The 26,706-nt window shown below is 45.9% G+C and overlaps 1 protein-coding gene across 2 annotated transcripts; it reads right to left on the reverse strand.

Moving 5' to 3' along the window:
• Positions 1 to 366: 366 nt before the first annotated feature.
• LOC117396977 (arrestin domain-containing protein 1-like) lies at positions 367 to 24,307 on the reverse strand. 2 transcript variants are annotated; one of them, XM_033995432.3, is made up of 8 exons: positions 23,921 to 24,305; positions 11,257 to 11,367; positions 7,848 to 7,898; positions 6,244 to 6,398; positions 5,258 to 5,440; positions 4,582 to 4,758; positions 3,992 to 4,439; positions 367 to 3,659 (listed from the first exon to the last, which is right to left on the reverse strand). In XM_033995432.3, the coding sequence occupies exons 1-8, from the start codon at positions 24,036 to 24,038 to the stop codon at positions 3,607 to 3,609; spliced, it is 1,296 nt and encodes a 431-aa protein (XP_033851323.2). In that variant the 5' UTR covers positions 24,039 to 24,305; the 3' UTR covers positions 367 to 3,606. The 2 variants fall into 2 exon arrangements, with proteins under 2 accessions (XP_033851323.2, XP_058861274.1); XM_059005291.1 differs by lacking the exon at positions 11,257 to 11,367 and having other exon boundaries at positions 23,921 to 24,307.
• Between the last annotated feature and the right edge of the window lie 2,399 nt (positions 24,308 to 26,706).

Below are 26,706 nucleotides of genomic sequence, written 5' to 3' on the forward strand. Positions count from 1 at the left end.
GACTCCCTGTCCTGCAGCACTTAACAGTTGAGTATTTCATACGGACTCAATCAAAAAAAGTTTCATAGTGCAAGTTGCTCTCCAGGGTTAACTGCTCGTCACAAAACTAATCTTGAATTTCGATTGGTCGAAACTGAAAGAAGTCCCGTGACTTGATCTGCTCGCCGCGTGTCGCAACAAGGAATTAAACACGGAGCAGGAAGAGATGTTTCCAGGACAGCCAGCAGGTGGTGCTGTTTAGTTACTTACTGCAAAGTGCTGGAAACAAATACTGCAGTTTGGCAAGGCTGGTGTGCAATGCTTTCTTGTGACAAAGACATACCTGTACTTGCTCACAATCACAAACAAAACCCACAAACTTCATAATGAGAATTTATTTTTTATTAGTACCTATTACAATAATGATTATGTAACACTTTAAAATATGTAAAATTAAAACTCTAAGGTGCTATTTTGAAATCAGTGGTTAAATACAGAAAACAGATTGATTGCAGTCACACATGTACATGGCAAACTGTCCAAAAATAAAATACAAATAAAATAAGAATAATCTGGAGTAGAAACATTGTAAAAAATAGTAGAAAAACAAAACAGTAGTTAATAAAGCTGTAGAACCTTTTTTGTGCAAAAAAAAGACAAAAACGCTATAAATAGACAACTGAAAATAATATTAAAAACAGGTCCGTGTGTAGCAGTTTTATTTAGACATTGCTTCCAGTTTTATATGATTTACTGTCCCTTACGGATAGATTACAAAAAGACAAGTTCACCAAAGAAAAAAAAAAAAGCCTTCATTCTTTCATTTGGATAGTTTAAGATTTATATAATAATTTTTCATATTTGGTACACACACACACACACAGAGTGAGACACACACACACACACACACACACACTCTCTCCCTCTCATGCATTCAGTTATTCAGTGAAGCTGTCGGATAGGTAGTTGCTCTTATAAATGTCTGAAATATGCCTTTAAGAAATAATCAGGGTACCCCCCGTTGGACCCACAAACTAACGAGGTATTCAAGATTGCAGGTTCTTCATTTTAACCAGAGAAAGCAGGGTGCTTGTGTGGACCCAGCAGCTTATGCAGCCTTGTTAGTTTCACTGGTCACTACTCTAGCGGACCAGCATCGCTACAGACATGTTTTCTCCCTGCACCTAGACCCTGATGCATTTTATATGTAAATTAACTGAAGTATGTGTTTTTTTTAAAAAATGCAGTTAAATTTAAAATTCCCTGGTTTCAAGTGAAAGCAGACTGACCGAATACAGCACACTGCGAGGACTGATGCCTGCTGCTTCTGCACTGCTTGGACTGCTCTACACAGTTTCTGAGCAGTCCACAGGTTAAGCCAGGTCTAGAATAGAGACTGCTCACACAGATTAAATCATTTCATTGAGCCCACTTTCAGCTATTAATGACAAATACAATCTTAATATCACCTCTCTCTCTCTCTCTCTCTCTCTCTGCACCTCCACTTTGGAATTTTCCCCCGTCACTCTCAGTGTTCTATGCAAGACAACAGAGTGAATTCCCAGTCAAATACAGGCTCACAAATACAGAATTCTCCTTCTGTTCTAAAGCCAAGAAATAAAACACTGACCCCGCCCCCTATCGCCAAGTAACGTCAGAACACAGAGATTTCTCAATACCTTTAACTAGTTCGGATCAATAGATCTTCTTATTGATAGAATAATGATTGCATGGTGGATCTGCCAGAACAGTTCTGATCGAATTTGGAAATGAGAAGCACACAAGCCTAAAGACAACGGCAGGTACCGTGCAGTTGCATAGTTTGGATTGCAGAGCAGTTAATGCCACTTTAAATACTGCATTAAATCACAGGAGCTGATTTAACCCTTGACTGTGCGGTGCGCATAGCCTGATTCATGAATATTAATATGAGAATATCTGCATATTCATTTTACCCCTAATGCCTTACACACAGTCGTCCAAAGTGCATCAGTGTGTCTCGTAGTCAACGTCTCTTCTCCACCATAAACACCTTGCAGTCCCTTGAGACACTTGTGCTGCGATACCCTTTAGAACAAATCAATTTGACCTTTCGCTTCCCTTTTTATAGAATAAAAAACACACACAAAAGAACCACAATCACCTAAGTAAGTAAGGCATTAGTGTGGGCAGCTCAAGGAGGAGGATGGGACAGCAGCTCAGCGCTGCTCCAGGATTTCCAATGAACCCCATTACTCAAGGAGGAGGATGGGACAGCAGCTCAGCGCTGCTCCAGGATTTCCAATGAACCCCATTACTCAAGGAGGAGGATGGGACAGCAGCTCAGCGCTGCTCCAGGATTTCCAATGAACCCCATTACTCAAGGAGGAGGATGGGACAGCAGCTCAGCGCTGCTCCAGGATTTCCAATGAACCCCATTACTCAAGGAGGAGGATGGGACAGCAGCTCAGCGCTGCTCCAGGATTTCCAATGAACCCCATTACTCAAGGAGGAGGATGGGACAGCAGCTCAGCGCTGCTCCGTGCTGCGACGCAAAGCACACAGGCACTACAAGTTCATCAGTGATGTTAACAAGCAGGCTCACTTCAGACAGGGAGGAAGGGCTGCGGCTTCCAACTGCAGCAACTTCAAAAGAACCCTCCCCTCTCTCTTCCCTCTGTCACCTCCTTGTCCGGGTACCTCTTGCCATGGCGGTGCAGTATTTCAATTCATCCATGAGGCAGGCAGGCAGGCAGGGGGGCGCTATCTGCAGTATTACGAATGGCCAATGCTTTTTGAATACAAGACGTCGAGCTCAGGCTGTGGAGATGTTATACTGTATGCCATTCTGGTATTGTGCATACTTGCAGTACCCAGGAGGTGCGAGACCAGTGCTGTGCTATTAATGAATGGGTCAGTGCTAGATATTAGTGTACACTGATTCAGTTTATCCCTTCCCATTCCTGGTGCTGCAGCACATTTTACACAGCCGCTGTGTTTGCAGTCGCCCCCCTCGTCTGAACGTCTGCTTTCCTCCCGTAGTTTAAGGCTCGTTGTGTTCTGTAATCCGTGTCGTTTGAATATTCTGCAGCTCAGACCCAGGAGTTCTCATTTGACATCTGTGTTTTTCCAGCCTCCCCCGCCCCCCGTTTTCTTTTTTTGGTTATAGGAGTGAATTTTAAATTTTGTTTTAGCACGTTTGCGTTTGTAAAAGGCCAGCTTTGGTAGCGATATAAAAAAGGAGACGCGACGGAGAGTCAGTAGTATTTCAGTTTAAGGCATCACAGATGCTAGTATTCAACAAACAAATACAACTAGAAAGGAATCGAAGTATAAAATCTCGGGTCCCGGTTTGTGCTGAACACGGTTTATCCAGGTATACAGCACTGAAAACTATCCAAGGACTGGAGCCCAAGTAGAATCATCCAAGAAACAGAGATCATCAGCATTATTATTATTATTACAATAGTTTCTCCTCTCTCTCTCTTCTGATAAAATGTTTATTCGCAGGACAGGGAGAAACAGCGATCCCTTTTCCAAGAACAGTAAAAAGATACAGAATGTATAAAATGCCTCGATGGGGAGGCAGGCAGGCTGCTGTGTTACTGTGTGCAGTGCAGGAGCAGACAGACAGATCCCTCTCCGGCTCTATCTCCCATCAGTGCTGCTGCTGCAGCTGTCTTCGTAGGACGGAGGAGACTCTGTGGAGAGACAAGCCGCTTGTTTAATCAGGAACTTTATTAAATTGGGCTTTTTGTTTTTTGTTTTTTTCACAACGCATCACGGTCTTAACAGAAAAAACACCACAGCCTTATTTATAAATAAAAGTGCAGCCCAGCCTAGCCCAGGCATTTACAGTTATTGTCATTTGAGTATTAATTGCATTGCTTTACTGTGTAAATATGACACACACAATACAAGAATATCATGTTACTTATTAGATATTTATTAAAAACAGAACACACACTCTGAAACTAGATCTTCTAGCGACCTCGCACAAGTTTTGTCACCTGGTTCCAGTCCCTTGACTCACCGTAGGGGTGACCCCAGGTGCTGTACTCAGGAGGCAGGATGAGGGGACAGGCTGTCGGGACGGGTGCCGCGGCTCCCTCGGTGAAATACGGGATGGTGTTCCCCGTGGAGACGCAGAAGAGGGGCCCGGTGGAGGTCCCGCTGGGGTCCGACTGAGAGTGCTCGGGGAAGCCGAGGCCCGGGGCGTAGCTGAAGGATGTGGGGGAGAAGGCGGGCAGGGGCTGGTCTCCGTAGGATTGCTGCTGGGAGTGGCTCTTGGTGGGGATCTCCTCGCTGTCCATCCCGCTGGCCAGGTCGTCCTCCACAGGGGGGGCGCTGGGGGTCACGCTGTGGGGGACCTGGGGGGCAGGCCTGGGGGGTCGGGAGGGGGTGATGGGGGGGCTGTTGATGGAGATGTTCCCGATGTAGATGGGTAATGTCACCTGCACCTCCGGATACTTCAAAGAAACCTGCAGAGCCGAGAACAGAGTAGGAACGTGAGGATACGAATACAACAGAGGAGCTCGGCACGGCACCCTAGCATACCGGTCCACAGTGTCGACTTCACCGGCACAGAACTCAGTGCAGGCAGTGTATGAAAGACCTATTCACCTGGATGAAGTAGTCGATCTCAATGAGGGTGCAGCCCCTCAGATCGGACTGGGGCAGGGGGGGCACGATGATCTGCTCCTTCCACTCTGCGTTCTTCCCACCCTTCACCCCTGCCCCCTCCACCTCCGCGATGGTGCGCAGGTCGTAGATCGCCCGCTTCGACTTGTACGTCACTTTCTGCGGGAGCAACGGAACAGGAGGACATGGGATCAGGGAGGGTGGGTTAGCTTAGTGTGTCCTGAAGAAGTGACTGAAGCAACATCCCTTAGGAGTCAGTACACCTGCCCTCTATAGTCACAGACTAGGAATTTTCTTAAGATGTAATAATTTCAAAATTGGTTTCTGAAACTTCAGGTAAAACGTCTTTGAAATCAAGTCGCACAGACAATTGTTTCAGCTGGTGCCTTCTTCAAGTGTACACTGAAGCTGAAATGTGTGTGTGTCTACTTGACTTCCTTAAAATAAGTTTTACCTTAATTGACTGAGCTGCGGGCAAGTTATGAATGTTCCTGAATTTAAAAACTAAAATTCAGCCACATACATGGACACGACACGTCTCCTTCACTTAGCTCCTTATGGTTTTACTTTGCAATTCTCTTTGAGTGCTTTGAAGTTATGGATAAAATACCCCAAAGTAAAATCCCATACAAAGGTCTCTGAACCCGTGTTCCCCTACCTGGATGAGGCTGGCGATGATGCTGCCCGTGTCCTTGCCTGACTTGTTGTACAGCTCCATGGAGAGCTTGATCACCTGTCCCGGGGCGTACCCTCGCAGGTCGCTGCTCGCTGTCAGTGTCACCGTGCCCGTCTTCACCAGCAGGTAGCTGAACTTCTTCGTGGTGGTGGCTGTGCTGGGCTGCTGTGGAAGAGAAATAAAAACAGGGTGACACCCCAGTACAGAGCAGCCAGCTCTCAGATCATTCATGGGTTCCAAAAATAGTTTCTCTGCCCAAGCGTGACAGGTAGTTCAGAACCTCAGAGTCACACAGGCAGGCAGGCAGGGAGGGAACCGGTTCTGGCCAGTTTGATCAACAGTAACCCCTCCCCTAGGTGAAGCAGCATTAGGGCAGTAGGACTCGGACTCGTAAATCTACATCCATGGTTACTGTTTTCAAGCGGGGGCTGGACCTGGAGTGAGAGAGACAGAGATAGATAGATAGAGAGAGAGAGATAGACAGACAGACAGACAGACAGACAGAGAGAGAGGTGAGAGAGACAGATAAGATAGATGAGAGAGAGAGTGAGACAGACAGACAGAGTTAGATAGACAGATAAGTAGATCGGAGAGAGAGAGAGATAGATAGATAGATAGATAGATAGATAGAGATAGGAGAGAGAGCGAGAGTGAGAGAGAGCGAGAGTGAGAGAGAGCGTGAGCGAGGAGAGAGAGAGTGAGGTGAGAGAGAGAGAGAGGCAAGAGGAGTTCTATACTGTACAGGACTGCATGAGCACTCTGGAGTGTGAAGGGTTACAGCTCTCGGGACACCATTGCATTCTGGGTAATTGCACTCAGGCATGCTTTGGCAAGCAGCCGGACCTCACGCTGCTTCCTCTGCTTGATCACACAGATACTGCCGCTTACCGCCCAGGTAGCACTGAGCTTTAACCCAGCAGCATCCATAGAAAAGCGCAGTGTGGTATGTTTAAAGCCCTGTCCCTCACCTCGATATCGGGGACCTCGTTGAGGTTGAGCAGGCTCAGCAGGTAGAAGGGCTTCTGGACCTTGTAGTCCTTTGCGAAGCGAGGCGTGTCAATCACCGCTCTCATGCGGTACGTGATCTTCCCAAACGAGCCTTCGAACGAGGTCGGGGCAGAGACTGAGGAGAGGAGAGGAGCAGAGCGATTCGTGACCCTGGCATCTCATTCAAGGACTGGGACCAAGGGGTTATTCAAGATTGCATTAACCCTGTTGTGATGCATGAAACATTGAATTCAGATTAACACAAAGCACTTCCAACTGAACAGGGGGAGTCAAGGGTGGACGAGAAATTGAATCGGGACTAAAATAGCCTGCTTAAAACCAAACACAGAACACAGCTTCTAAGAATCCGTTCGCTAAGCAGAGTCTGGTCTTGGTACGGCACTATACGAAAACCCGGGCAGCTCAAATAAAAAAAACAAAAAAAACCTGCAGTATTTGCGTGACTACACCGTGGGCATAAATCAGCAAGGCTTGTGCGAGGACTAATGTAAGCAAACAAACTGGCAGCTGACTTGGCAAAGCAGAAATAATGACAGCGACGGCTCAGTCAGGCAGAGTTTCACCCTTTAAAAAAAAGGAGCACTGAAACTATAAGAGGGGCAATGGCTGTACAGCTGAAACACATTGCTGCCCGCTGACATCAAGGAAGCCAAGAGTCTCATTCAGCAGCAGCCTTGACAGGCTTACTGCGGGCCGGGGGGGGGGGGTGTGTGGAGTCCAATCTAGAATTAGTTTTACATTACTGCTCATTGTATTTAAAACAGTGTTACAACAGCAAGACGTGTAGATTTCCTATTGTGTATGCTGATGATTTACTTCCCCTATCCCTCCCTCCCCCATCCTGGGACGCACGCAATACTGTGTGGCACTTTTTAACAAAGAAAGCACTTAGTAAGAGGTGTGCTTTGGAACAGCGTTCATAACTCTGATCAGTCTTGTGTTCAAGTCAGATCCCAGCTTGCCCTGGTTGCAGCTGTGCAAACACAGCGTGGGGCTCAGGGAGAGGGTGATTAAAGTCTGGTACAGGAGGGGGTGTTGAGCCACAGACTGGACAGCCTGCACTGACCTCGGTTTAGAGGACTGGCTGTTTTTCACTTCAGAAAGAGAACTTTGAAAAGGGCTGGGCACTGGCTGCACCATTTCCAAACAGTCCTGCTCAATACTAAAAGGTCAATCAATCTCCTGGTATTTTAGCAAAGAGGACGCAGTCACACAACAAATGCAATCAAATACTGCACTCTGCAGCACATGGAAAAAATACTGACCGAGTGGCTCTGCTTGCTGCGAGAGGATCGAGCCGCACTTAACAGAAATAGCAAAGTCAGCTGCATTACCGACACCAATAAAACTGTATGGAATTCTGGTGATAAATAGTCAGGTACATGCAATGCACTCAGGATTGCTGTGGAGGGACCGGGAGGGAGACAGTGTGGCCAAGTTGTTCAAGCTAAGAGGACCAGCGATACCAGCTATAAATCTACAATATATTCATGTTGTGAATCTTAACCATCAGGCAACACTATGCCTCGAATCAATACAAAAGGAGTTGCGTTTAGCATCTTACCTGGTAGTAGAAACTGGAATGTGTAGGTGTGCTCCCCTGCAGGAAGAGTGCCTGGGAAACACAAGGAGAAGGCTTGCCATTAGCATCGTACCATTCACTTAAACACAGAACACAAACAGCACCGGGTCTCACATGCAAGAGTCGTGCAGAGCACTGCAGTGAAAAGAACCCATTTGAGACGAACACCATTAGCCTGGCACGTGTTGTTTTAAAGAAATCAATTGCAGATATTGCAAAACCACGTTTACGTGGCAAATCTTTCACAGCTGCTCCAGACCGGCACATCAGATACAGAGCATGCACAGACTCCACGTGGGGCATACAATAGCCTAGCCTCAACTCCCCTCCTCCCTCTGCACATACAAACTGATTTATCCCTGTAGTTATGTTGCAAGTTTCTTTACCAGATTAATTTTTTTTTTAATCTCTGAAATGAATTACAACAAGACAGGGCCCCTGGGTTTAACCGCTGCTTTTCCGAGACAGAACGGAAGATTTCAGTTTGCACCCTCGGTTAAACATGGTCTAATACTGTGCAATGCAGATTTCAGACTGCAGGGCGACAGGTCTCCCAGGAACAACTTACTGTACTCGGCAGCTTCCTGATAGGAAATTCCCCAAAACAACAACAGCCAGACGAGTGAGTCAGTGCAGCAGAATTACGAGAAGCAAGGCTGATGACAATCCTGCATCCATGACGCTTCGCTGTGGCTTTAAATATTGGTTGATTTTCACAAAGCACGTTGTTACAAAACCACACAGTATCACTTTCTGTTTCTTCAGGCATCGTGGTATTGTCTCGATTTTCCTTGTTAGCTTTGTTCAAGGCCATGCATTATCGAGCTAGTCTTCTCTACGCAAGGTTTAAGGAACGTCTGGGTTTTTTTTCTTATTTCCTTCTTACTTGCAAATCTGGAGTCAAAGAATATCTTCAGAACAAAAGAACTTCAAACAGAATGTTGAAAAAAGGAGTTCAAAAGAATTTCAAAAAGATAAACGAGAGCAGGGAAGGGAAGGAGGGAGGGAGGATTTTAAAATAAATGAAACAGAAATAGGGATTTCTCTTTTTAAATTCTAGAACAAATTAATCTATAGATCTTTGAATAATCTGAATGCTTTATATAACCCAAGCTAAAAACATATGGGGTAGTTGAATAATGTTATAGCAGGGCTCATTATGAAATACTTTTATTAAGCTGAAGCTGGTTAATGCCAGTGCAAACTTGGTGAGTTTGCAAGTGTATTTTCCTCTAAATACGAGTTTGAACTGATCATGTTACTGCTGCTTTATCAGGCGCTGAAAACATGGTTTAAAAATATTTGAAGGGTGGAAATCAAGCAAGTGATGATGGTTGAAAATAAGCCGTGGCTGTTGCACACTGACCACAAGATTACGCAGCTTCTCTATAAAGAGCACGAGTGCTACAGCGCAAACGGCACAGCAGTTTTATCAAATAAATTAAATTAAATAAATAAAAAGGAGACCGGACTCTTTGGACGAGACTCAGGGTGGCACAGCACAAGAATTACCTTCAGCTTTTTAAAACCATTCAAATCCTGGAGGCCAGAGTTCACATCTGAAATGAGCTTGGTGGACCATGAGCCATGCAACCGGACACTTCTCCCGTTTAAGAGATTCTCTGTACTGAAGAGGAATAACTACAGGAGCAGCGAGAGGGGGAATGAATAAATAATGAGAGAAAAGCGTGTGTTTACCACGTGGAATGAGAGCAGCTCTAATGTCAGGGGGCAGGGTCAGGGTCAGGTATCTTTAGGGAGAAATCCACGGCTGAATGTGCAGAGTGAAGTGAATTTGTCACGAGTACATAGTCGTATCAATTGCTCAAACTGCAGATGTGCATTATTCTCTCTCTCACGGTACAGCTGATTAACTCAGCATCCTGTAAACAAGGCTGGGGGGGGTCTCAGCTGATACAGCATGCCTGCTTTACAGACGCTGTCAACCGCCATGCAAACTGTATAGCCCTGCCGCAGCTCTGAGCGAGCGAGGATAAACTTATCACTGTGAAAGGAACAGGAAATACAACAAAAACTTTCCAGCAGTATGAAATCGCACTGGGCATTAGCTCCACTTTCACACAAACTATTTCCATTCCAGCACGCCGTATATTAAAACTGTCTCTTGCTGATCAAGAAAATGCCATGTGTCTGGACCATGTAATAAAGTGTCCCGAGTGCTGCTGGACACAGAGTGCAGCCACTGTGACATTAACCCGCACAACACCAGCAGTGGATTCCAGGAGGCTCTGCAGACTCAACATATTTGTCTCCTTGTTGCTCGAACTGTTGTGCTGCTTTCCCAGGGTGCGGCCGTCCGAGGCTCTGAAAACTGGGTCAGCTGGTTAGGATTTCACTGCAGGGATCAGGAGACGATGACAACATGCCTCACACAGGTGCACACCGATACTGATAGGTATTCAACTGCTGGACTCTACCAAGCACTGGCAAGAACAGGCTTGAATTGAAAGCTGCACCTCGGGGCACTCGGACTGGCGCACCTGGTAAAGGCAGGGAGAGTCACACAGTCAGGGGTGCGCAGGTTTGCATCCTGGCTGTGCAAAGTTGTGTGTTTTTTTTTTGCTGGGGACTTGCTATGTGTCACCAGGGATGTGCAACCCGGGGGGGATTAGGTGAGCACATGTGCTTGCATGCAGGACTATTTTAGAGAAAGATATTTGCTCTTCTTTCAGATATTATTGGAGATCCGTTTGTAGAGCTCCTCTCAGTTTTATTTCCCCCCAGCATCTGTACAGATCCCTTCTTTCTTGAACTGAGCAGGTACGATGTTAATACTCATGAGAAATCACTCAAGACACACAGGACCACATTTCACTGGAATTCCCCGTGCTGCCCCAAACACAGTCTTTGCCGGGGGATGCTTTTAGGGACCCCAGATCTGCTCCTGGACTCCCACATGTTCTGTTCGAGCAGGGAGGGGAGGGAGCTCAAAACACAAGCAGCATGCCTAGATGCTGACAGCCCTGCTTTGTGTGATGCTGCCCCGATGGAGCTGCCACTCCTCACAGTCCCCTATTAACAGAGCTGTGCTCATGCACTCCCAATAGACATTCAATCACAAACGACTCCATCTCTGGAGGGATTGATTCAGCAGATAGCCATGCATGAAATCTTCTGAGCATTAGCAAACCTACCGCTGTGAGAGCGAGCCTGAGAAGCATGTTCACAGGCTGCTTTCTTTTTTACATATTCCATGCACGGAACAAGATAAAGTACTGGAATTGACAAATCCTTAATGCCGATTGGTCGAGTTCTCAGCTAAGTAAAAGTTTTGCCAACAGTCCAGCTCTGGCCAGACCTCAGTCATGCAGCCGCCTAGCACTGCTCCCCAAGCCCTCCTCCCCAGCCCACCCCTCTCCCCCACCCTCACCTTTATCTGCTAGTGTCAGTGTGCTGTTGAAGTAGGGTTCCTCCACTGTCCACGTGGTGTCGTTCATCTTGCTCGAGACGCCACACAATCCCCCGCAGTTCACTTTAATGACTGGGAAAGGAGAAGGAGGCTCACATTAAAATCACCCTGCAGATTCATCGGACTACAGTACAGCCCTTGCGAGCTACAGCCATTTTTTTTTACATTCGCTGTAAGAAATTAGCAATTCCTTCCTTTCTTTCTTTCTTTATGTAATGGATACCCAAAGAGAGCTGAATTATACCAATATGCATGATTTGATTTTTTTTCTCAGTGCGGGGTACACAGCAGTGATCACAATGCATTTCTGTAAAGTAACTTGGTGCTGAAGGAGTTCAACACCTGCTGCTCATGTGATTTGCTGCCCTCTTTCCCCGGCTGCGTTTCCTCCACTATCTCAGTCGCTGTACAGTGTAATTAAACTAACACAAGGTATAAAACTCATTCCATGTAATCAGAACGCAAAAGGGGCAGCTTTTCTGATCGCATCTCCCTGCCCCAGTTTAGATTCAGAAATATTTTTTATTCCAAAACAGCAGAATGTCTCACAGTAAAAGCAAGCAATTTGAGATTTACTTCAGGATCTAAAAGGACAAGAGCTCACATCTCCACTGAGCCACCCAAGGACACACACGGTTTAAACATTCAGTACAGTAACTGCATACAGAACCCTGACTCTCAGTTCTGTGCCGCTAGTCACATTGACTGATGCCTAATGAATACCAGATGTAATCCATCAGCCCTCATCCTGACACTCCTGGCTCTCACCCTATTGGGAGGGGGGGGGGGGGGGGGGGTCTTTAAATCTGAAGTTCATGCTATTAACCTGAAATTCAGATATCCATCTTTTTTCATTCCAGTCTCAGGTTACAGAGGCGGTGCACATTTCCCTCACTTAGAAAACCCACTTTTTAAAATGTCACGGCAGAATCACTCGTCAAGTTAACCCAAGACATCCTGATCGTAGCCAATCCAAAACGAATAAGCAACGCTCGCTTCTCGCACTGAACCCGTACGTAGGAACAGCAGAACGTTAAGGTCCTTCAGCCCATCAGTGCCCGTTTTCTAAGGTCTGGCCTCAAAGAATCCTAATGATTCAGCATCAACACCATGGCTAGAGGCTGCGTGACCCGTTCCAAAACATTCGCTTTGCACACACCCTAACCCTGACCCACAACTTTCCTACAAAGTGCTCGCAGATATTTACATGCTGCAAATTACAAACAAAATACTAAATAAAGCAATCACATACTGGGTTGGAGATCCCACACCTTCCACACACACACACACACACACACACACACACCTTCCACACACACACACACACACACACACACACCTTCCACACACACACACACACACACACACACACAGGTGGAAGGATACGCTGCAGCTCGGACCTGATAAAGGAATATTCTTCCTAAGTCACAAGACACACACCTGTGTAACAAAAATGTGTTATCTTACAATGATTTAAAAGGGCGTTCCTGTACTTCAATGGAAAACTGGTGGGGATTAATAACTAATCCCAGATGCCAGGCTTGCACAATCAGTGGTGTAAAGTACCAGCATATCCAAGATTACCATGCTGTACTGTGTACGGTGCTTCCACCTCACCGTCTTAAAGCACGCCTTAACCAACAACAAATGAACTGGATGTAGGGAGGGGGGGAGAAATCAGGAACGTGGTAATTATGGTACAGAAGAAAGTATTAGGAACGCACTGTGGACTTTCCAAATTCGCACCTCCTTCTGCCTATTTCACAGTTTTCCAAATCCAAAATGAACCCAGAGGAGCCTTTCTTTTTAACCACAGTAAAAGCTGTCAGCTGTTCTTGTCGGCTGGGTGCTGTTTTTGTGAACTATGCCCCCCTTTTGTTGAGCTTCATGCCCGACTCAGGAACTGGACAGTATCTGCCGACATGCAGCGCCACCTATTGACTGAAATGTACTGTACCGCTTTGTATGCTCTTCTGTGACCTTTCCCCTCGAGGGCCCATCCATCATCCCCAAAATATCAATAAGGGTCCAGAGCGCTGAATTCTAGCCAGAGAGTGCAGGAAAAAGGAGAAGCCCAGAGTCTTTCCTGCTGCTCTCGTTTCACCCCTCCGCCACTTTCAGGGCTTCATGTGCTTCAGTCTTACTGCATCTAATCCAGAAGCTGAAAGCCTCTCTGCACCCCCCCACCCTTAATGTTTAGCAGCTATCTTCCACTATCCTGGCCGATCAGGCTTCTTGTGTATTTCTCTCAAGCAGGGCTTAATTGTATTCATGAAAAGCTGCCAAAACACACTCATAAATCAAGCTCTACAAAACAAGGATAAGATGCATCTGTACTGGGACTTGTAAATGCATTTCAGTTCATCTTTTTAATGCTTTAGGCTCTAACTAAAAATAGCATGTAGAGAGGTGCAGGGCAGGGCTGAACTGATGCACCACGGGCACGTGGGTGAAACTAAACAAGTCTTTCCTTTCACATCCAGATTGATTGATGGATCCCACAGCACCGCTGAATGCATGGGCGTGGTGTTTATGTATGCAAAGAACCACAAAGGTGAACTGCTCAAGTTTTTACAGTCAAGAGCACCAGTGATGTGTGTGTGTGTGTGTGTGTGTGTGTGTGTGTGTGTGCACGCTTACGGTACGGCATTCCAACTCTGAACTTACATAAATAAATAAACAAAAAGAGCTGTACAAATTTAAAATCTGAAGTCAGAGGAACCAAGTAACCTCTGTCCCGATTAGAAGAGATACACCCGCTGGTTTCATCGGCCCGTTTCCCAGCCTGCATGTTTTTCTTAGCTCCCATGTAGATAAAGCATGGCACTGTTCCACGAGCCAGGTCTGGGCGGGGAGCTCGTGTGAGCTGCACTACATACACTGCAGGAGTTAAGCACTTTGCAATAGAGATATACAGAGTGGTGTTGTTTTTTTACTCCAGTGACTGTGATGCAGTCTATTTAATTATTTTAAAATCACCAGAGAGGAATGCTGCCAGTCCGGTTTGTGCTCAGGATTCCCCATCCCCACCCCTTCATGTGCATCAGCTCACTTCCGTCACGCAAGAACATGAAACACATGCAGATTCTGATCAGTGACTCAGAATGAATCACTAACCTGAACAGGGGCCTGTGCCAACTAGTGGGATTAGTGAGAGTCGACTGCACAGCTGGTACAGGAGCTGGTTGAGCTGGGGGTGGTGAACGGTCTCATTGTGCTGGACACCTGCTGTCTGCTTCTGTTCCCACTGATCCCTCAGGTACCTGTTCCCTGGCTGCCTCCCACACTCCCCCTGTGAAAGCTGTGCACAGGACTAACCAGCATTTCCAAACTCAAAACCAGCAAAGCTTTTCAAGTCCCTGAAACTGTGTCATTGAAATAGAGTGGCAAGCCTGTCCCAGCTAGAAAGGGGGGTTTGTTACGTGAAGCTTCAGTTCTGTGCTTGTCTTCCATCCAAGCCATTTACCAGCAGACAGCACGCACTTTCACACCGAGGGCTCCATTTAAAAAATAAATTCGAGGTTTGAATGGATCTTTTGTGCTTCAAAAAAGTACTTGCTTCTGCAGTTCCATTTCTTGGTTTATGCTTCAGGACCTGGTCAGGTTTTTTTTTTTTTTTGGTTCAATTTAATAATTAAGAAACCGGTTGGATCAAAGAGCTGGGCTGGAGTAAAGTAGTGGAGTGGAGTAGTGGGTGTTAAAGTATGGAAAACAATAAATAAAAGACAGGAGGGAGTGGTACAGTACAGTACAGTGCAGTACGTGAGTCATATGAAAATCAGACCGCTCAGCTGCCATTAAAAGCTGCAGGATTGCTTTTGTTTGACTGCCCGTTCATGACTGTGCATATTGTTCAGATGACAAAGCAAGACTTCAGAACACGCTTTTGTTTTTTTGTTTTCAGAGGAATGCTATGGAGCTCGATTCTGGAGGGCCGATCTGCTGAAACTCATCGATGTGCAGCGGTAACCTGAGGAGAGAGCGAGGCAAGGCAAACACAGACACAAGCAGCCAAACAAACCGACACAACAACAGCTGAGCCAGAGCCAATGCAAGGGGGAAAAGAACGAGGAGCAAGAACTCCACTACACAGAGCTCCGCTACACAGAGCTCCGCCACACAGAACTCCGCCACACAGAGCTCCGCTACACAGAGCTCCGCCACACAGAGCTCCGCCACACAGAACTCCGCTACACAGAGCTCTGCTACACAGAGCTCCGCTACACAGAACTCCGCTACACAGAACTCTGCAGACAGTGCTTCCGAGACACTGAACAAATCCACCTGCTACAGCATTTGACTTTTACCAGATAGCCATGGGTTTAGGATCACTTCATGTTTCACTGTGAACAAAACAGTCAAAGTCTGGTTTGGCTCAGACTACCACGCAGTGGGATTGTACAGCCGGTAACGACTGATCAAACAGCAATGCTTTATGATAGAATCAAGAAGTAAAAAAAAATCTGTTGTCCGTACATCAATATGATTTCCAATGCAATAGTCATTAAAACTAACTGGTGACGCAAGCCATCACATAATGCTGTTAAAACTATCTGCAGGTTATCAGTGATGCAGGATCCAACTTTTAAAACACACCGACAGCGACAAAACAAACCACGCTGATCTGTCAGGGTTTATTATTCATTCTAGAATTCAGTTCTACTCGACACTCCTCTATGCATACTGTAAGGAGAGTTTGCAACAGCAGGAAACACTATTGTGAGAAGCCATCCTGAATACAGTATGCACGCCCACACACGGTCACGAGATTCAAGAATACTCCTCTATGGTTAACAGACTGCTACAGTAGGCTTCAATCGAGTTTAAGCAAATACAGAAGTGCCAACTCACAACAAGAAAGCACTGGGCAATACAGGGTTAACAGTATACATGGCCAGCCTCCACTGGGCATTACCACAAAGCAGGGAACCGACACAGTGGTTATAGAGATGGACTGAGACACGAGAGAGCTGGGTTTTAAATTACAGCGAGACCCCCCGCCTCATCTAAACTCAACAGCCCTTAAGTAACCGGTGCAATTAAACAAAACAAGGATGTTAACTGCACCGCAGAGGAACCCGAACACAAAAGAGCCTGCCGCAATGCTGCCGCCGTTTTCTCAAGCAGGACGTTGCGTTTCTTTGACACGTAAATCCGTGCAACAGGGAAGGATGTTTTGTGTGCAAGAGAGCTGAATTAGTTTGGCATTGCGCTCTTGGGGAAACAAATTTGAAATCAGGATCTTTCAGGGCGTTGCGTTAGTCCTTTACTTATAACTACGACTAAGAATGTCCCTACTGTAGCTAATCTGAGCTCACTGACCTAAACTACGCGCCACGGCACTAAAACAAAGCTTTCAAAAGACTCGTCTGTGTAGACAGCAACCTTCCAGAGAAAGAGCAAGCAACAAAGGGGGTGGTTATAGAGGAGGTATGACATCACCTTCCTGTCCAGAACACACACACACACCTGTGAAACCAAAAGAACACACCGTTCGGAAAAATGCCAGCCATGAACCAGATCCAGCTTTTCATTTAAGTTCATCGTTAACGCAGGGATGCAAATAAGGTTCCCGTTTCATAGCAGTTTGCTCCATTCCTGGTTTGACTTTGGGTTTAACGAGGCACACCTGAGCTTGTCGTGGCTAATCAAGCTCACAGTAAAACCTTGTTTGGATGAAACTGCTGTGCAATAGGAGTCTTATTTCCATCCCTGGAAATGGCTCAACAGTAATGTGATTTCAGACAGTACAGAGGAGGAGCTGACCCAGAGCAGGGCCTGATTAAAACATCGCGGTGTCAGTCTGACGCTGAACAACCTCTGACAGAGAGCACGCCCTGCAGCAGACAATCAAGCAGAGGAAAGGAAGCAGGGCAGGAAGTGGAGCAGTTGGCTGAAGGGGATAAAGAGCAGTGGGAGAATAGATCTATCGGACTTAACCCTTTATGGACGGAAGAACGCTAAACAAACATACAGGCTTTTTCATTGCTGGTACATGAATTAAAACTCTTCTCTCTCTCTCTCTCTCTCTCTCTCTCCTGCAAACATCACACAGACAGACCTTTGTTAGCCAGTCAATCACAGAAACTGTAAACTTTGTTGAGGTCTTAAAACTTCAGGGACCAAAGCGTCATGTGATCCAGGAGGCAGGAGGCTTGGCCATGAAAACGACGCGTAATCAGTGTGTGCTGCCAGACGCCATGACAGGAAAGCAGAGTGCTCCACTTGCTGTTCGCCAACATGCCCATACAGGGAATGCCCAAGAAAGAGGAAGAAAAATCGAGCTTGCAGTACAGTCTGCCTGCTTGCAATCACTAACAAAGGTTCACTTGTGATAAGTGCTTGATATGCAGCGGTGATTGGACTGTCTGAATGCTGACTAATGTATGGTATGGAGGACTGGAGACACTTGGAAATTGCAAAGGATAATAATCTATACCTGCAATATAACAAAACAAACAAGCCCCCAGCTCATTAACAACCAGTTTGCATGTTAAATCAGGACTGCAATTACATTGCCTTCCCATCTCAACAGCAGCAGCATCATCACAGCAGTTAATGCAACGCTTATTAAATACAGAATGTGGGCACTCGTTACCTAAACCATGTGCAAAATCCGCATTTAACCTGCACACGTATTTGATATGAATTCGTAAAATGGAGCCTACAGCACGTGCCGTCTGAAACCAAGTCAAGGTCACGTTTAAACTCCCCAATTCGATTCTTTACTTTCTTGGGAATGTGAGCAAAAGAACTCCTTAAAGGAAAAAAAAAAAGGATTTGAAATTCCAGTCATTCCTCTCTGCAAGCTTCTGCAGGATCTGTATACAGAGCAACTCAGAGACTGGGCTGGAGGTCACAGAGTTCTATACAAGCCAAGCTGATTCACACACAGATCAGAAGAGGTGGGCCAGACAGGGCTTGGCCTGCAGAACACTGCTCTGTTCTTCAATCCCTGGACTAGCTTCTGAACTCCGGCTGCAATGCAAAACTTTGTTTTTTTTTAATATAAATTTAGTCATTGCCAATGATGGTTACCCAGTTTTCTCCCCAATTTAGAATCGCCAAGTTGTGTTGTTATTAATCCTGGCTCATCTCTGCAACCCCCCTCCCCCAGCGACATGGGAAACTCAGGTTGAAACACGCGTCCTCCGAAACGTGTTCCTGTCAAGCAGTCATCCACAGTGAAGCCATCAGACCTATAGAGCTGGAGGACAACACAGATCTGAATGGCTCCACTGCAGACCCGCAGGCGCCCTATCAGCCACAGGGGTCGCTGGTGTGCGGTGAACCGTGGATTGCCCTGCCAACCTAATCCCTCCCTACCCGGGCAGCGCTCAGCCAATTGTGCGCCGCCCCCTGGGAACCCCCAGTCACGGTCAGCAATGACATTCGAACCTGCGATCTCCAGGCTATAGGGAGCATCCTGCACTCCACGTGGAGCGTCACTCGGGAGCCACTAACTCGATTGACTTCTAAACCCAAGTTAATATGTTGTGTTATAATGAGAAGACATACCTTTTAAATCAGTTCCAACACATCATTGATCGAAATTGCCATTAACAGCCCTACAGATCACCTTTCTAGTTTTGTCTGCTGGTAAAACAGTTGCTACCCTGTGGCACACAAGGAATGTTCCAGGAGGGACGCAGAGAGAGATTTGCAAGACATTCCCACTCCTGATTCAGAAGAGTGGGAGAAACTATTTCCTGAGAATGCAGCCTGCATGCCGTCCTGTGTGCATTCATCATCTCTTCAACCTCAAACTACAGACTGCAAGGTCTGTGGACATCCGAGGGGGTTTACCAACTCTCTTGCAGTTATCACACCCATGAAGGAAGCTCCCTGCTGGGAGGGATTCTCGATGACACAGCCTGTGGTTTTCCTAAGAAACCAGCAAACTGAGGATGTCAGCAGGTGAACGTTCGAACATTTGAAAGGAAAACGTTAGCCAAACGTTAAACGTATTTAATATGTAACCATCAAAAACATGCAGGGGAAATGCAGGTGGAAGCCTTAGCGTACAGTGGAAGCCACTATATTGTACATGGGAGAGACTGAATATGAGATAACCATACCAACTTCATTTATATAGCGTTCTTCATGTGCAGCCAGCCAAAAGAGCTCCAGACTGCTCGCTAGCCACAGGTCAAATCAAAGAGATACGTTCTGAGCTTAAGATTTGAAAATCTAAGAAACATCCGGAGCACATATACTGTACAAAGTGATGAAGGGCTACTGACTACGGCTTATCTGACGGGCACACAGCAGGTTAAAGTGTAGGAAAGTTAAGCAGAAGCTAACACCTGGTCCTTGCTCTGAGCTCCACTTGTAGCAACAGTTTCCAGGTCTGCACACACTGCTCCAGGCTTTTAATAGCAATCATGGGAAGGTTTAATCTCGACTTGCACAATAGAAAACGCTCCCTTCCTGCTGACCTCATCAGAAGGGGCGGGGCCTCAGCACCTGCAGCCACCAGTGACTGGCAGTGATGTCATTTAGTCATGTGAGGCTTACGTGATGAAGGATCAAACGCATCACAGGAAATCAGGAGAGAGAACAGTCTGTTTTTGCATTGCCTCTGCCTCTGGGTTAAAGCGACAAACTTCACTCGTTGAGTTTTTCTTGAAGGTCATGCTTCCAAAGTTTTTGGTTTTCAATGTTACAGTTTTGCTTCTGCTTTAAAAAGGGAAAAATAATCTCCTTGCTCAACCTTTTTACTTCTCCAAAGACTGGCGAGGGGAACACAGTGTTACTTGAGCTCTGCACTAAAAACATAACCCTAATTACACGCCCATTTCCAGCCTTCGTTATTTAAAACAGCGATTTCACAGCAGATAAAAACCCAAGCAGGGTTCCTGGTTCACTGCTACTGCACACAGTTCTGTATGCCAGCAGACAGTTTGGCACTGCGAGCAGTACTGGTCTAAACCTCCAGACTCAGGCAGGACTGACCCGTGCTGCGATTGGAAGTGTGGCCAGTTCATTTAGACTGTTCAGACTCCTGAGGCCCTGGTCATTTCAATAATACACCCAAACCAGAAGAGTTCTGAAACGCAGGACTGGGGCAGGGCTAGCCCAGTCCAGCCCTGTCCACTGTAAGAGCAGCAGCCTGCTATGCAGTAGGAGCCTCATGTCCTTCAGTTTCATTAAAAAGGTATTCAGCTCCTAACTGCATGAAACCTGTTTTGTTTTTTCCCCCCATTCCTGATCGTTCATTTCACAAGTACAAGCGTTTGCCCTCTAGGCAGTGAAGAGGAAGAAAGCATCCCAGCTAACTCCTGCTGGATGAGTTTCAGAAAAGCAGTTTACACACTGCACTGCAGCGACATCAACTCGCAATAATGTTCATGTCTGTGAATCCCACGGCTCTGCTCTCCCTCTCCCTCTCTGCTGCACGGTGACAGTCAGCCGTGTCACACTCTCTTCACTAATCCAGGTAATTCTGTTTCCCTGGCCACAAAGGAGAAGTGGAAATGTTTATGTTAAGATTATCTCCATACACCCACAGCTCCCAGCAGTGCCAGTAAAAACCATCTAGAGATCCTGAAGCCTGGCCTGAAGTCATTCTCTCATTTAGTTTTACTGCATGGAGGGGCATAAGCTCTGGGGAAGTGAATCCGTATAGGACAGCCGATGATGGGCTATTGGATATCGTGGTTATATAACGGTTGACGTCAGAGCAGTAAACCACACACACTGCAAATATAAAAAGATCATGCATGTTCAATTTTCTTCTGACCTTTTCCGTCAAAGCAAAACGCAACCAAACTCTGTACTACAACCTGACTCTTCACTTGTAGCTAAACCAAAAACTACACAGCACATCAGTTCAATTAGAAAACACTCGTTTAGGTAAACCAAGTGGTAGAAACACACTTCTTATGATTTCAGTTTGGACCATGGCCATTCATCCCCACCGTGTGCACCAGTCTGACAACGTGTACGGTTTTGAACAGAAGCCTCCCGAACGTCTGTGGCTGATCCACTGTTGAATAAGCAGGAAGGAAAACTGACCGACACAAGTGGTGAGCCCAGACCTGCTGAAAACAGGAGACATGGAATGCTGAAGTGGCAATAAAGACTCCCATTGCACAGCAGTGTGATCCGTTCCTGGTTTAATCAGACACACCCGAGCTTGTTACCTGTACGCTATGGCTGGTCAAGCTTGTATTAACACCTGGAATGGGTGAAACTGATGTGCAACAGGAGTCTTGTTTCCATATCTGTTGTACTAAAAACATCCGTTCATGGCTGCGATTGCGAAACCGGTTTAGCTTTATTTAATCGGCACCTTGGTTAAACAAAGAAATTGATTTCCTGGCAACCAGCTTCTTAAACACTGTCTGACTTTCATTCCTTCTAGTCACCTGACCACCTTCCTGGTTGCAAATGGATGGTGGCACCCAGACTCTGCACCTTTAAGTCAAGATTATTTTTTTATCCCCCCCGGTCTGGTTTCTTCCACAAGGCTTACGAGCTGAAAGCTCACCTGTGGAACCACAGCCTTCTATTCTTTCCTCTACCGCTGTGGACAAAAAGCTCTTTCATGCTGAACTGCCATGAACTTTCCCCGAGTTCCACCTGCTTTCACAAAGCATTAATGACAAAGCTGAACAGAAGCACAAGGCTTTGTTCTGTATTCACTGGGGACGGGCGCGGTGGGGGAGTAGGCTGTTGTCACATCTTTCCTTCCGTGTCTTTTCATCAGAATTAAATCATCAGGTATGAGGAGTCTCTAAACAGTGCCAATGGAAATGTAGCATCAGCTGCTGGACAGACAGACGGAACCGCCACGTACCCCCATATAAAGCATGACCTTAGCAAGCTCCTTTACAATGCTAGCGAGCCTCTAGAACAGGGGTCTCCAGCCCTGGTCCAGGAGAGCCCCTATCCTGCAGGTTTTAAAGGAGTCTTTACATCAGCAGTGACTAAAGATCTGGAACTCCTGTTCATCTGGACTAACTAAGCCAATAACTGGTTCAATTAAATAACAGAGAGGTTGGTTGAAAGGAAAACCAGCAGCCCAGTGTATTTATCAGGGTTCATTAATCACTACAGCATTTGTAACATGTTCCCCATGCGACCTACAGTTCTAGAATTGTGAAAGGGAACGCTCCCCACACTTAACATCACAGAAAGACAACCCTAACAACCCTAACTAATGACGCAGCCTGAGGGTCTTACACAGAACAAACCTGCACGACTGGACTCAGATACAGGTCTGGGGTCAATTCCTGTTAAACTATTCCAATGGATATTTGAGAGACAGCAGTGTCGTGATCGTTGAGGTGCTTTTATTTGAAGCTGATTTAATTCACTTACAGTGTCTTCTACTGAACTCATTTGTTGGAAATTGATTTTAAAAAGGCATTGGAAGTGAAAAGCAGAAATGGACACCAGCCCTGCTTAGATATACATATTGCTGTATTGGATTAGATTCTGCTCTGCAGTTTTGAGTTATTGGTCCTATCTCTATTTGCTGCAGTGTTGAAGTGTCACTAATGTATAGGTCTCAATGCATAATGTATGTTATAAATATGCACGTCTTGCGTGGTGTTTTGGTGGCTAGCTGACCGTATGGCTGGCTATTCAATCGACGGCAGCCGGTTCAGCAGAGAATACCCGCAGTAAGCACAAAACCAGAGACGAGAGTTAAACCAACCACAACAGAGTCTGGCTGTTTGAGATACACTGACGCACGGTCAGGGCCGCGTTAGGGTTCCATCACATGCAACACGGGCACATTAACTCCTGCTGTAGTCTACGCTGTTAAAATGCTGTTTATGATTAACACTGACTGGTTTGAAGTCTTACATGTATCCCCGATAGTATAATATACATATCGTCGTCTCCTATAACCTGTCGCTCCAGGATACCTGTTTGTTTGTTTTCAAACACTTTATCCTTTAAAACAGTTTAAATAGAAAAAAATAACTGAAGAGAGAGTCAATGTATCGCCTTGATATCATAAATAAACACAAATAATGGCTGTTTATGGAAAATGCCAAAACACAACACAACACAAAAGCACACAAAGTTACATTTTTACATATTAGTATCCTACAACAGAATCAACGCCGCAAAACAGCCCTGATGGAGTCAGCAAATGAGAATACACCATATAAAATGTGTCTCTGTAAATCTGGATATGAAATAAATAGGATTTGTTTTTGTCATTTATAATAGTTTATATGGCTTTGTTTATTTAAAAAAAAAAAAAAAAAAGTTTGGAGAATAAACAGATACAATAAATCGTGTAAAACAGCAATAGTTTCAAAAACACCCAGGCGGTATTAATTTAACTAAACTTTTTTTTTTAATTTTTAAAATTCTAATCGTTAAGTGGAGATTTAAAAAAAAGTTTGCATAACTACATTCCTTTGATAAAGCAACACATTAATAACCTGCAATAAAATAATACTTTTATGTGATTTAACTCGTTCCCCACCCCTCTCCATAAACAAGACCGAATCCCAAAGTCTCAATCCGGGCGAGAACTTCCAACACAACCGCTCCAAAGAAGGCAAGGCGGCGCGGCGCTGCTCTCTGAGCGAGGTACCCTGGAAGCACAGCTCCGGACCGCAATTACACCCCACAGCAAACACTCTCGCTGCTCTCCTACCTTTAAACGGCAAAGGGTTATTGAGATAAATCGTCACAGTTCCTGAAATCGTCTCCCCGGGGCCATAGACCACTTTGTTGTTGTTAAAACTGATATCGAAATGCTGCAGTTTGCCCATGGTTTATGTTGTCCTCTCTGTCTGTCTCGGTACACGGTGTAAATCGCACACTGCACGTACCGCCCGAGTTGCGGCAATGCGAACGCGTCTGAGCGGAGAAGCTGCGCTCTGTATCGGTCCCACCTGCGGCTAGCTCGCAGAAACTCGTTCTCTGCGGCCGTGACGTCAGGCGAGGGCTGGGAAACAGTCGCTGACGATTCACGCAGTTTGCTCACGCGTGGATAATGCAATAGTTCTGTAGTGATACTGTATCCGTACAGATACTTGTTAGACTGTAGTTAGTGCGCAGCGTGTATTGCATGTGTAATAAAGCATTGCAGTTGAGCAAAACGACACCCCAATTTAATTACAGGCTTCGGTTTATTTACTGACAAAGCAGATACACGACACAGTATGTTTCCACATTCCTTCGTGCATTATTAAAATGCATGAACAGTACTAGTTCATGGAGGAGGAGGAGGACTCTGGGGATGTCTTGAGTGGAAACGTGGCCGGGTATAAGCTTCTCTTTGCGGTGGGGAGATGCCGTCTCTCGCTCCTGATCTGATGTTGTTGAATGCTCCATGGCCTGAGCCAAAGCGACGGGCAGCCAATGTTAATTAGCAGCTAGCCTTAATAAAAGCGTAATGCAGGGATAGCTTGCGTGTGGTTGTGCTTACAGTAATGCTGCGCTGTGCAGGCCACATAACGTTACTCATACTCGGAGCACAGTAATCCAGTTTATAGGGCGGCTGAGGGTTAGGCAATGCGCTGAAGACAAAATGAACGAAACGTTTGGAAAACTACAACAAAGCTACAAAGGGCTTGCGAAGCTGTTGGGCTAACGGGAGGTGAGGTGTTATTGTTAAGAGCCTTATAAATGCTGCATCTCCCTGTTTCAAGTTATTATTATTATTATTATTATTATTATTATGTATTTCTTAGCAGACGCCCTTATCCAGGGCGACTTACAATTGTTACAAGATATCACATTATTTTTACATACAATTACCCATTTATACAGTTGGGTTTTTACTGGAGCAATCTAGGTAAAGTACCTTGCTCAAGGGTACAGCAGCAGTGTCCCCCCACCTGGGATTGAACCCACGACCCTCCGGTCAAGAGTCCAGAGCCCTAACCACTACTCCACACTGCTGCCCACAAGTTCCTTTCAGTCACGATAGGCAAGACGGTGGATTTGGTGGCCAGGTGTATCCAAGAATGAACACGTGGCTGATGTTTCACGCGACCTTGTGGAACACTCGGAAGGCCTCCCAGGCTGGTCCGGTCAGGGGGTTCATGGTCAGACCTCCTCAGTGGCATTCATTGTGGTGCTGCTTCGTTATAGAGGCACGCAAACCCGTCTTCCCTCCACTGAATCCGCCCTGAGTCCAGGTCAGTGCCTATCTGTGGGGCTGCTTGTGTATGACACAGATTCAATCAGGTGGTGAAAAAAAAAAAAAAAAAAGATGACAAGGTGACAGTAAGAGTTATTTGCATTGCGTGTGTTCCTTTGTGTGTGCTTGTTCAGATCTGTGCTTGTGTGTGTGTATGTGTATGTGTGTATGCTGGCATGTTTTGTATATATGTGTGTGCGTGTTATTTTTTTAGGGGGGGGGGGGGGGGGGGGGGTCTGACTACCCTCTTGCTTCTCCTGAGCTGACAAAGGCAAAAGCCATTCCAAGGGGATGATGCATTGGGTAGGAATGCTGCCTGCCATGCTGGGACAGTGCTTGTGTTGCTGTTATTGTAAATAATCTGCTGGAAACGGGAGGCCTGACCATGTGAATTGAGAAAAACAAAAACACACACACCAGTACATTTCAAGGAGCTTTGTCCTGATCTGAAGCTGGGTGCTTATAATCCTCTTTTTAATATTTACAGTTATTTCACCTTTAATGGAACTACCATATTCTCGTCTATGGCCACGTTCCTATATTTTCCACGAGTATTGCGTCCTGTGTAGACCCACCTGTGTGATTCTGCTCATTTTATAAGGTCATTGTTCCCCATGGTGGCACTCACATTACAAAATAATGTAGACAAAGCTCCCATCCTGTAGCCTTCTCCCGGGTCTTTCTACAAAGCGCCTCTCTGTGCAGTTCCACAGCGAAGAGGGTTGGATGCTTTGCACGGGTAGCTTTGGTTACAGGGCTTCACCGTGGTGACCATGTTCTTCCGAACGCTGGGATACTTCTCTCACTCTCCGTCATCCAGAGTATCATTTTTTTTTAATCAGTTTGCTAAAGTGATGCGTTCATGAAGATTCAGGAAGAGGCGGTTCCCAGAAACACCCCTCCTCTGTCGCCGTAAATGTCACGTTTTATTATAGAGTGCGTTCAAGTTACCAAATATAAGTTGCCGTGAAAGCCGGGAGGCTTTGGGTCACATCACCATGGAGGACCCAGGGGAGTAAGTCTTATTTTAGGCTCTGGATTGCTTGACAAAGAAATCACCCATACTGATATTCAAAAAACACCCTGCATCTTTAAAGCACAGCGCCGTAGAAGACAAACCAACCCTACATCACAGTGTTGCAATTAAAAGACAGCTTAACCTGCTCTTATTAACTTATTAAAAGACAGAATGGAGCTTTGGCAGTAGGGTTTGCCTTGCAGTTCACAGAACAGCCCTCGAACATGCTTTAGAAACGAGAGCACTATTTATCCACAAGCAGACCAGGTGTGTC

The sequence above is a fragment of the Acipenser ruthenus genome, chromosome 31 (genome assembly GCF_902713425.1).
Source record: "Acipenser ruthenus chromosome 31, fAciRut3.2 maternal haplotype, whole genome shotgun sequence".
Taxonomy (NCBI): domain Eukaryota; kingdom Metazoa; phylum Chordata; class Actinopteri; order Acipenseriformes; family Acipenseridae; genus Acipenser; species Acipenser ruthenus.

Excerpts from the sequence above, each read along its gene's own strand:
- LOC117396977 (XM_033995432.3), bottom strand. The coding sequence starts at position 24,038 with ATGGGCAAACTGCAGCATTTCGATATCAGTTTTAACAACAACAAAGTG. Across the intron at positions 6,399-7,847 it reads ATTCCAGTTTCTACTACCAG|TCTCTGCCCCGACCTCGTTC; the intron begins GTAAGATGCTAA and ends TCCTCTCCTCAG. Across the intron at positions 3,660-3,991 it reads CACCTGGGGTCACCCCTACG|AGTCTCCTCCGTCCTACGAA; the intron begins GTGAGTCAAGGG and ends GTCTCTCCACAG.